The 11,969-nt window shown below is 37.5% G+C and overlaps 1 protein-coding gene across 1 annotated transcript; it reads right to left on the reverse strand.

Moving 5' to 3' along the window:
* Nucleotides 1-902: 902 nt before the first annotated feature.
* fam151a (family with sequence similarity 151 member A) lies at nt 903-11,180 on the reverse strand. The gene is made up of 13 exons (XM_084732326.1): nt 11,027-11,180; nt 10,636-10,802; nt 9,453-9,602; nt 9,107-9,256; nt 8,831-8,990; nt 8,611-8,668; nt 7,305-7,388; nt 7,077-7,153; nt 6,596-6,732; nt 5,158-5,328; nt 3,205-3,335; nt 2,947-3,126; nt 903-1,295 (listed from the first exon to the last, which is right to left on the reverse strand). Exons 1-13 carry the CDS (start codon nt 11,068-11,070, stop codon nt 1,011-1,013), a joined length of 1,794 nt encoding a protein of 597 aa, XP_084588452.1. The 5' UTR covers nt 11,071-11,180; the 3' UTR covers nt 903-1,010.
* Nucleotides 11,181-11,969: the final 789 nt, after the last annotated feature.

Raw genomic sequence — 11,969 nt, forward strand, 5'->3', positions numbered from 1 at the left:
AATTAATCACCAGAATTATTTTACTCACTGGCCTGTCAGGGCCTCAGTAAAAGGATTTAATATTCTGTTGTGAGTTAGAAAGAGTAACACAATCAGTCGGCTTTACCCTGGACCAAAAAGACTGACCAACTACCAACAATGTTTGGTATGTTTTTGTTCAGCACATCACCTGTATGGCCTGACAATTATTTTTTTAATTTTGACATACTTTTTCCACATATTTTACCCCAAAACACATAAAATTCGACCAGATTTATTGAATTTACCTGATCATATCACTGTACTTGGTCTGTGAACATCAAACAAAAACTAGAATGGAGTTTCAGTACCCTCTGCAAAAACTGATGGCAACATTCAATGTGACGTTTTTATTCTGCAACACTTTGAACCACTTGCGATTTGATTGCGCTGGCATGATCGAAGACTTTAGAGGGAAAGACCAAATACCCGCCAAACTAATGACATTCCCATCAGCATCAGCTGTACTTTATTCTTTATTTGGAACCCCTATTAGCTTGCAGAAAGCGGTTGCTAGTCTTTCTGGGGTCCCCAAATGTTAGCATGTTAGCATGATAACTCACACAGTAAACATTATACATGCTGATCATCAACATGTGAGCATTATCATTGTGAGTGTGTTAACATGTTGTTAGTATTCAGTAAAACGTAGAAACCACCAGCTGTGGGTATCAAGTGTGGTACATCATTCAGAAAACCAGGTTTACAGAATTTTATACCATATTTTATTTAATTTCATTGTAAGACATGATAACTCAGGCACTCTTTAATCGCATTATGTAAAATATTTTTTCCTCACACACTCTGATTGTTTACATGTGTATATATATATCAGCTGATGGGATTAGACCCTCAGTACAGCAGACAGTCAGGCTCTGACACAGTAAGTGTGCTCACTGAACATTACATGTCCGTTCAAATTAAATAAAGAGGAAAGTGTAGGACACTGCTGTAATTCTGGGTTTGTCACATCCCTCCTCAGTAAGGTTTGATCAATCTATCATATACAGGTGTGTGTTTGCTCTCACTGTCAGCTGTCTCAAACGTCCTGTGAAGACAGGGAGAGCGTCAGCCTCCACTAGGAGGTCGTATCTGTCCATCATTTCCGTTAGAGAGTCAAGCGCCTCCTGTTCTTTTGGCAGCGATGCAGTGTTCAGATGCAGAGCCACCCTCTGAGACAAACCTGTCACTGCTGCTGGGAGCAGAGGAGGCCAGTTCTGCTCTGTCAGGACGAGGGTGACATAAGGGAACAGAGTCTCTACTGCTGATACAAAGGCCTGAAAGAGAGAGGAGGAGGTTACAGCCTTACTCTGTGTAGTCAAACAGAATCACAAGCACCTCAACATGAACTTAAACACCTGAATGAGGGCACACTGACCCTTCCTTCCCCTCATTATGTATGACATGTTAGTTTTTCTATATTGGCCTGAGAATAAACTCTTTTCACTGATTAGTTACAGGTCAGTCAGCATCACCCGAGTCTGATATATGGAGGCCTATTTCCACCAGCAACAGAAAAAAAATATCGCCATGGTAAGTCATAATTGTGAGATAATTATGATTAAAAAACGTATAACTATAAGATTGAAAGTCAAAAATATGACATGAAAGGTAAAAATTATTAAATAACAAGTTGTAATTATGAGATAAAACATCTAGATTACAAGAAAAAAGTCATAATTATGGGGGAAAAAAGTCAAAACTATGACATGAAAGTAGAAATAAGATAAAAAGTCATATTTTTTTAAGTCGAAAGTGTGAGAAAAAAGTCAGTTATATAATCATTTTGACTGTCTATTTCATAATTATGACTTATGTAATCCGTCACACTGAACCTCAAGTCTGCATTAACTCCTATTATGAAATGATCATAATCTTCTCAGTATCAGTACTGATTTCCAGGCAGACCTGAGTAGAGGGTGACATGAATGACTCCTGTCTCCCGTCCATCCACAAGTTTTTATTAAAAAAAACCCCTGACCTGTTGTTATTATGATTCCCGCTCCCAATGACTTTTTTCCCTGTTTCATCCCTGTCCCATGAAGAATAGTTAAATTGACTCCCATCCCATCCCAGTACGAACAGTCTGCACAGTCTTCATCAAGTGTACCAGTGTCCTGGTTCAATTTATATTTGAAAGCCTGCTGACTAGTTTGTTCCCTGGTGTAGACTGGTCCATCTGTCTCCAGATAGTAATGCCACAACATTGCAAGCAGCATTTTTTTGTCTGAAAAATGTGAATCCCACCTTTTGCTGCCTCTCTTGTGTAACTAGTAGGTGATGGTGTAGTCAGCGATACAGTATATCATATCAGAGATTTGATTCCCAAAGGTGTAAAGGGAGTCAGGAGATCAGGATCGACAGTTATAAAGAGCTGAGTGTCATCTGCATAGTGGTGAAAATCAATACTACCAGGACAGATCCTGACCCTCCATATGCAATGTCTGCTCTCTCTGATAAAACAACAGACCTATTGTTTGCAAAATTGTGAACTGATGTATCATATCTATATCCATAATGAGAAACAAATGACAAAGACAAACAAATGACAAAGAGAAACCTTACCAGTGGCACTGCCAGACTAATTAGCACATGTGAATTAGCCTGGAACCTCTCAGTTCGTTATCAATGCATACAGGCCAGAAAGCCTGTATCTATCAATCATATCATAAAATTACAGCGAAACAGTACACTAAATATGTGTCTGAAAACATTTGAGCTGAGAAAAAAGCAATATAGTAACAGAATCTTGATCCGTATTTGATCAGCACTGGACGGACCTGCTGACTGGACACAACTTTATAGACCCACAACCAATCAGAGCAGTGGAACATGTGACATGACTTTTTAGATGATTTTGGCAGAGGTTATTGTGTATCAGGAAGCCGTGTTCGTAGAAGCAAATGAGCAAAGCAGGAAGCGACATACGTTTGTTTCATCACTGTTCTGCAAACCCTCCATGCTGATCCAGACGGGCCTGTAGAGCTCCTCTCTGCTGTAGGCCGAGTCCAGCAGTTTGAGAGAAGCTTCCAGAAGCTGCTGAGTTTGAATTTGCAGGTGAATGCCCCAGGGGGCATCAGCTCTGTGCCCAAGCACCTGCAGGACGACCTGCAAACACAACCACTTGCATTTTATATGATGTTGAGGGCACAAGTTACACTGTCAGGCTGTTTTTCATTAATATACCTCCAGTGTCAGGGCCTCTGAGCTCTCAGCAGAACCTTCCACCACGGGGACTCCGGGTTGGTTGATGTCAGAGGTCACCCGAAACACCAACATACCGCCAGGACCACCATAACCATAACCACCAGCACCATCTGGACACACACGTGTTACAAACAGGACAGCGGAGGTGAGCGGGATTCAGACTTCATTACTGCACAGTGACTTTATGGTTCCAACAGTGAGCACAGGTTCACTCCTGTTTGATGCTGCCAACACATCCTGACTGATATAAATACAAGTTCATGCTTCACAACAAACTAAGCACTTCAGGTCGACCACAACACAAAAAGTTGCTGCATGCCTTTAAAGCATTAAGAGCTGCAATCACACAGTGACTCATGGGAAGATGTCCTATCTTTTCTTTTCTTTTTGTTTTATTTGAAATTTTAAAGAAATCTGAGACATAATGAACCCAAAGTTCATACATGTTGTTTACCATGGTTCGATTATAGCCAGCGGCAGAGACAGTATTCAGATCTTTTACTTACGTACAAGTAGGTTATCCAAGATTAAAAAATTGCTAGTGTTACATGAAATCTTTGATTCCAGGTGAATTGAAATGATTGATTAAGCTAACTCATATATTTTCAGCAATTGCAACTCTGAATAAATTAAAGTATAAAAACCCATTATTTCATTTTCAGTTAACTCAATATGGTAATAAATAATTAAATTATTTATTTTCTATTTTATTATTTATTTTCTAAATTCTGTTTTAAAATATTGTATGTGATATTGTGTTAGGGACTTAAAAACTTAAAATTATATATTTATTATGAGTTTAATAAATACAAAAGAAATAAAATTCTACTGCCATTCAATATATTTAAGTCAATAAAACCTCTAAACAAAAGTTAGTTAATTAGTTTGAGCATTTGATTTTATAGTGTAATACCACACTATAGAAAATACTCCATTACAGTCACAACAGTTTAATTTAAAATGTTACTTAAGTAAAAGTAAGTAAAAGTACAAAAGTATTGCCAGGAAAAAGTACTTGGAGTATCAAAGGTAATATCAAGGCAAGTGTGCACTGAATTTTTTGAGTTGTAGAAAACTCAAGCTCTTAAAATCTTTGAAATAAACTAATCTTTTGTTGAGATAATTTACTTTTCTTCTTTAGATGAACCTTTTTGACCTTTAAAAGCCCAGAAAACTCAACACAATTTGTCATTACTTGGGTGCTTAAATTGCAGTTAGATTAAATTATTAAGTATTTTTCACTTTAATGAGTTTCCTCAATTTATCAAATACTACATTTTTTGCTTCTAAAACTCAAGTTTTAGATTCAAGTTCTTCTATAAAAAATATTACAGTTTATTTCAAAACTGTTGATCAAAAATTTAAAAATGTAGTGATGACAGTTGTGTTAAGATTATGAGTTTTCTCAAGAAGTAAAAAGTCACATTTGAGAAGCTGAAACCAATGAAAATGTTCTGGCATTTTTACATGAAAATTACTTAAATAATTAATCAATTATTAAAACACTTGCTGATTTTTTGACAGATCAGTTAATTTATTAATTGTTCAAGCTCACTCAACAAAAGCTGTCATCATAATTAATATAGTGGAGTTATTGCCCTCTGAAAGTGGAAGTAAAATAAATCAAATGTGTACTATTTTCTTCCCAAATTTGTGACTTAACTTGTTTTGCATTCTTAAACCACATTATGTGGCATATTGTTATCTGTGATTATGGCACCTTGAAATGATGGTGATGTGATGGCTGAAGTTTTTGTGTAGTAGTTGCATGATGCTACCACAAGATGGCCTCAAAGTAAGAGATACTGGAGAAAATACTTAAGCATTTCAACACAGCAAGACAGCCAGCTGTCAGTACATCAGATATATTGTTTGAGTGAAAACAGAAAATGATGAAAGTGAAGTTGTTTTTTTCATATCTGCAGTACCTACCTAAGAGCTTAGAAAAGAGAGAGGTCCAGTCAGTGACTGTAAACCGGCGGACTGCCAGGCTGTTCCACTGCGTGTCTGTGGACTGGATGCTGGGGTCTGACGTGTGACTTGGATAGAGGAAGTCCATCAGGTCTCCTCCAGGATAGAATCTCCTCAGACGGCCCTGCTGTGCTGTGAACACAAACCACACATCAGTAAGTAAACTGAAACAGAAAAAAACAGTCACTTCTAAGCTTTAATCATCCAATCAAAATATGAAAATATTTTTTCACTTTTGACTCATGTATCACTGACATGACAACAACTGATCACAGTGAACTGATATAAAATACTTAAGGAATGAAAAGTGTACCTCTGTTTGATCAATGGAATGTAATAAAATGTTGACACTGCTATTTTTTAAAAAAAATTCAAATTAATAATAAAAGAAATTAAAAAATCAAGTGTCGAGTATTAAAAAGCTCCAAGTCAATTTTTGCATCTAAAGGAAGTTGCTTAAATTGTAATGTTGTAAACCAGTCTAATTCCAAACCAAAATTCAAGATAATAAAATTCAAACTTGAACATCCAGACTACAAAAGGATAATAAATCTTGCCTGAATTAAACTATTCAGACCTCCAGTTGCGTTACTTTCTGGCAGTCATGTGATCCAAAAAGTTTTGCTAACAAGTCTTTTATCTTTGTTTAAATTGTGTTAACATTTCCTCAATTTTCATTCATAATTATTGTTTGCAGTTTAACTGCCCAGTGCAGTGGTGTAGGGTCATTCAGTGTTGCCTCTGTGGATTTTCTGGTGGAGGAAAATCAGAGGAGGATGATTTTTTTTAAGTGTTGCATTTAAAGAATAATGTCAAATAAGTTGAAATGAACTTTCAGTATTAGTCCCTGTAATATGAAGAAATAAATCAGAGGAGGTTGTTTCTTTTTTTTGTTTGTTTGTTTGTAGAGTGGAAATATGAAGCTATGGAGTTAAAAGTTCAAGTTAAAATGTTACTTTGCGGATAAAGTCACCTTATTCTTAACATTTCAACTTTAAAGCCCTACTACTGATTTATTTTTCTTATTCCAGGGACTGACAGCGAAAGTTCAACTTTATTCTTGACATTTTGCCTTTGTTCTCAAAATTCAAAATTAAACTTTTTTTTTTTCACCTTCTCATTTTTTTTCTTTATACCTGATCCTAACACTCTTTCACTGTAATACAAATACTAAATTGTAAATTCTACATTTCCACTTCAACTTTTGCCACTTTTAAAAGTTTTAAGTTTTGGTTTGAATAATTTTCTAGGTCTTTCTCTTTTCTTAATTTAAATAAAGTTTAGCTTAAAGATTCATTCATTCATTTATTCATTCATATTTGTAACAAACCACTGTCTGACTCATCGACTCCACTTCTGTTGTAAACTGTTTCTTGATGTCAGTCAGCTCCTTTCTTACCCACAGCCTCTTTAAATGCAGACAGCATCGGCTCGTAGATATCGTAGTAGACTTTGGCAGGGTGGGTGTTGTCACGGACGAACAGCAGGTCTTCGAGGGTGGGCTCAGTTGAACCCTGCCACAAAGTCAGACTGTACCTGGAAACCGAATCATACAGAACAACGAAACAGTCTTAGAGTCATAAAGTGGAGCTCATTTGCATTTTCTTGGTCAACTATTGTCCTTCCACAGCTGTATGAGTTAACACTGGTATCAGTTTAAAAGTTGTCCAACATGCAGCAATATGAAAAGCTTTTTTTTTTAACAGGATATAATACAGATTGTTTTTTTTTAAGTCTTTGTAATATGTTTATGTATATATTCTTTATTCAAGAAAGAATATTGGCTGATGTATCAATATTTTATTCCCTGGGTCGTTCTTATTGATAAACTATTGATTTTCACTCATTGCTACAGTACAGATGGAAGTTGTCTGTGTTACTGTGTTGACTGGCTGAGGAGCCAGCTGATGTGCTGCCAGCCTCTGCGAACCAACAAGGCGTGGGCCGGGAATGTCACCTGAAGAGACAAATTATTCTCCATGTTTTAAATGATCACTGACTTTCAGCTGCTACAGAGGTTATCGCCACATATCAGAGGTGAAATTCACTGTGACACTGATATTTCACAAATTACAGATGTTATTTTTGCTTGTCTTTTCAAAGCTTACCTTTTGGGGAACATCTTTGATCATCTTGTACATGTTTTCCACCATGGTCTTGGTGTAGGTTTGACCCGAAGGAATATAGAGTACCTGTCAGAAACATTTCAATATCAGCTGTAAATCACAATCACTCAGTCTGCAGTCTACAGCTGAGCATGTCACATGAAAAAAGTTTTGCTTTCACATTACAGATTTCTGTATGTCTTAAGTTCTCAAAGCTCATGCAAATGATTTGATGTGGGCAGGCTCAACTGGACAAACGCTGGGGTCACGTAGGCCTACTCATGACCACCAATCAGAACTGCCAATCATATCCCTTAGAGTCCTCATGAACCAGACTAAGACTTACAAGTGTTTTTTAAGCCAAGTTTTCAAAATCATTATATGACAGACATTTTTGTCCTGAGGGTAGAGGGGAGACAGCAGTACTGGACTGAGGGGACAAGGTTCATTCTACAGGTTACATGATTTTTATGAGTTGGTGGGCCCCAATAGCACCACCATGACGTTAACAATCATCACCAGGTCCAAAATAAAATAATTAATATGGTTACCATAGTACTTGCTGAACATCAGCATGTTAGCACTGTCACTGAGAACAGGAATGTATCTATGTTCTGAGGGTCCTAAGCTCCCAAGTTCCTATGTGGTGGAACATAGGACCCTAAGAATGTAGGACCTTGAGAACATAGGATCCTTGGAACTTAGGACCTTCGGAGCTTAGAGCCCTGGGAACATAGGACCTTAATAGTTTAGGACCCTGTGAACAGAGGACGTTGAGAACATAGGACCCTAGGAACATAAGACCCTTGCAGTATAGGACCTTGGGAACTTGGGACCCGGGGGATATAGGACCTTGATAGTTTAGGACCCTGTGAACAAAAGACCTTGAGAACATAGAACCCTTGGAACATAAGAACTTAGGAGCTTAGAACCCCGGGAACATAGGACCTTAATAGTTTAAGACCCTGTAAACATAGGACCCTAAGAACATAGGGACCCTAGCACCATTGTAGCACACGACCCTTGCAGCATAGGACCCTGGGAGATTGGGATCCTCGTAACTTAGGACCTTGATAGTTTAGGACCATGTTAACATAGGACCTTGAGAACATAGGACCCTTGGAGCATAGGACCTTGGGAACATAGGAATGACCCCAACTGTGAGCATGCTGACATTAGCATTTAGCTAACATGAAGCACTGAGAGTCCCACCAGGACCAACTGACATTAATGGCTTGGCTAAAAAGCTTATAGGGTAACACACAAGTACTATACAGTGATTCCCAATCAGGCTGTGAACATGTCATACCTTCCATCCAGGGGACAAAGTCACATCTGGAAACTTCTCATCAACCAACTGTAAAAATCTGGAAAAGGCGGAAGAAAGCAACAACTTAAATTTAATTTAAATCCAGCGGGAGAGGAAGTGTTTCTTATTGGCAACATGACAATAATTAATGTTAATATGTGTACAATTCATGCTTATAAGTAACTGATGGAAAAAAATACATAAAAATCAGTCTTTTCACCTGGTTCCATTGATTACAGGCAGTATGCCTGCATTGGGACCTGGCAGGATGTCTGCATTAAGCCACACAGGCCTATTTATTCCTCTGCTACTGTTCTTTTTACTTAGCAGGTCCAGTGACAAACCCACGGCTCCCAGAGCCTTAAAATCCAACTTCATAGCTGCAGGGAGACACAGAGTGTTAAAACCTGCCCTTTGCTTTTTATGATTTTCAGACTGAAACAGACATACAGTTGAAGACATAGAAATACATCAGATCTCTTCTTATCTACGGTACCTTTTCTAGAGGCCAGCACAGCATCCAACCATTCATCCAGAGTGTTGTCACTATAGACGTCAGGGGGGTGGGCCATGATAGGGATTGGCTTCATATTGGGTGTTCCATAACCCTGCAGGGTTACATCAGACTCCAGGATCATAACATCACCTTGAGAGAAGGAGGCACAGTTTGTCAAATCAGGTTTTCAATGTACAATACAGTATATAGATTTCATAGTAACAGGTGAGTGTTATCATTTTAACATCAATAAATCCACCACATTAGTTAAAACAGGTCTAGGGACCAGATAATACCATCAACGAAGAACACAAATTTGTCTGTGTGTGTAAGTGTGTGAGTTTACTTGCGAGTGCGTTGTTCATTTCCTCCTTGTTGTTGGCTCTGTGTACCCAGGTAGCCAACAGACCATCACGTTTGTCGATATCACCCGACTGAATCAGGAAGTCCAGCATGTCTCCACCAGTGGGAAATGAGGGAAGCGAAGTCAAGGAACCTGATTGGACAGCAAGACAAACAAAGGCACGTATGCAAGTACAGGACTGTAAAAAAATGGATCCTTATTTATTATTTTTTTTTTTTTTATCAAGCATTTACTTTTTTGTGGTAGCTGTTCAGTTATATTTTTTTGCACATTTTGTTTAATTGGATTAATTCTTTAATTTCAGAATGTAAACTCCCCCATAAATTCTGAGACAGAGCCTCATTGTTCTTAGCTACAGCATTTGGATTACTGATCAATCAATATTAGCTATTGTTATCAAGTTTATGTACACTGATAAAAAGTAGACATGCATATGAACATTATTTAACCCTCCCCTTCCATGTTTTATTGTTATTTTATTGCAGCTACTTAATTCAACCTCAAGCAAAACAGTTTCATTTTTATGGTTTATTATCCATTTACGAAATTGAGTTTTTGTATATTACTTTTGGTTTTGTGGGCAGCCTAAAGGGAACTACAACTATCATGTTGTAGTTCCATTTATATAACATCTTATATGTAGAATGTTGTAAAAGGATCACTAATTAAATTAACCTTGTACCTTGTACCCATATCTCGTACCTTGTAATGAATCCACTCTAAATCATAACTTATAATTACTTTTTAGTCTGTTTAGCAAGTAGCATTGTGCTTATTTGTGTTTCATGTGAGAAGAAATCATCAGCTAAATGTACTATATATACATTAATTGATCTTGATGCAATATAGATGGAGTAATACAACTGACACAAACTCATAGAGCTTGTATGACTACTTTTAAACTCAAAAAGAGTTGGTGATGACTATGTAGTAATCTAGACCTTTAATCAAGCCTAGGTCCAAACAAACAACACAAAACTCAGTTTGTCCTGTTGTAAGCTTGCTGGGGTCCAGGTTTGTACAGTTACTGAGCAAAACCTCTATTATCACTTGTAAGTTTAACCATGCTGGCTACCAAAAGAATAAACATGTTGATTGTGAAAGTTTCTAATTCTAATAAAGCACTTTAATGAACCATATATGGAAAATATCTTTAATAATGTACCTGACTTTCTCGTGAGCACCACAGCTGGGACAGTAATGATAATCACCAGGACGACAAGTCCAACAGCCACAGATATCATTATCAGGTGTTGTTTGGTAAGACAGCCCAGGTAAAGGTCTTTCTTTTTCTTTTGGTTGGAACCATGGTGGTTAGACTGCGGCCCCATCCTGGAGGAACACAGCAAAACATAAAAGAGCCAATCACACATCTACTGTATCTATGTAATCATATGGACATTTAACATTTCAGAAGACATATCCTCAAATGTGATTTGCTAGGACACAAATCACACCAAGGCTGTCCTTTTACCAATAACGAACTTATCACAAGCCCACTTTTTCACTTTGTAAGGCTTGTTAGATAAGAAAACATCTGTATCAATATGTCTGACCTGTTTTGTCTGTCTTCCATGGTATGGTCCTCTCTGGACTCCATCCTCCCCTGTCTGCTCTCTCTCCTGTCTTAGGATTCCAAACTAAGAGCTGCAGAGCACCTCGCGGCGACCGTGGGACAGATGGGTAGGGATATTTCCTGTTGATTATATGAGCCTTATCTAAAGAGCAGAGATCACAGTGATCTGATAAGGTCCACTTGCTCTCTTCGGTTTCTATTCTACACTCTCAGCCGTGACGGATCCAGTGAGAACTGATCGAAGGTCAAGACCAAGGCAGGTATGAAACACAGGTAGGAGGGTGGAGTGTGTCCTTCATCTTTTTTCCTTGAACGTCCCTTCAATAAACAGAAATAAAGTTTTTCACTTACTTTCATTCAGTTTAGAATAATAAGAATATATGGCAGTGTCAGCCAACCTGTGGATCCCTTCCAAAGGTTCTCAAGGTAAATCTGAAGGATTGCAAGGTGATTAACAGTTCAGTAAAGAAGAAACAATATACACAACACAACATTATACAATTTATGGTCAGACTTTATTTTACAGTACACTAATAAGATATCACAATCTGTGCTTTGTATCAAATTTAAATTATATGCTCTTCATTAGACATTTCTGACTGTTAGACCCTTTAATTCACATGTGATTTCACTTTAGTTTACAGTACAATTCTGTTGCAATGTGTCCCCAACAACCCTTTAAAAAAGTCTAATAAGGGTGGGAAATAATACACCTTAGTTTATAGTACAGATCTGTTGCAATGTGTCCTTAATTACACTCTAATTAAGTCTAATAAGGGTCTAACAGTGGGAAGTAGTTCACTTTAGTTTACAGTACAGTTCTGTTGTAAAGTGTCTAATAAAATCTAATAATCATCTAAAAGTGGGCAACAATACACTTTAGTTTACAGTACAGTTCATGTTGTAATGTGTCTGTAATTACA

The sequence above is a fragment of the Lutjanus erythropterus genome, chromosome 12 (assembly GCF_056507025.1).
Source record: "Lutjanus erythropterus isolate fLutEry1 chromosome 12, fLutEry1.hap2, whole genome shotgun sequence".
Taxonomy (NCBI): Eukaryota; Metazoa; Chordata; class Actinopteri; order Lutjaniformes; family Lutjanidae; genus Lutjanus; species Lutjanus erythropterus.

Bases quoted from the DNA above. Each gene is read 5' to 3' on its own strand.
- fam151a (XM_084732326.1), bottom strand. From the start codon at position 11,070: ATGGAGTCCAGAGAGGACCATACCATGGAAGACAGACAAAACAG. The intron at 6,733-7,076 runs GTAACACAGACA...TTCGGTTTCCAG, and splicing joins CTCCTCAGCCAGTCAACACA to GTACAGTCTGACTTTGTGGC. The intron at 1,296-2,946 runs GTATGTCGCTTC...TCTCTCTTTCAG, and splicing joins AGAACAGTGATGAAACAAAC to GCCTTTGTATCAGCAGTAGA.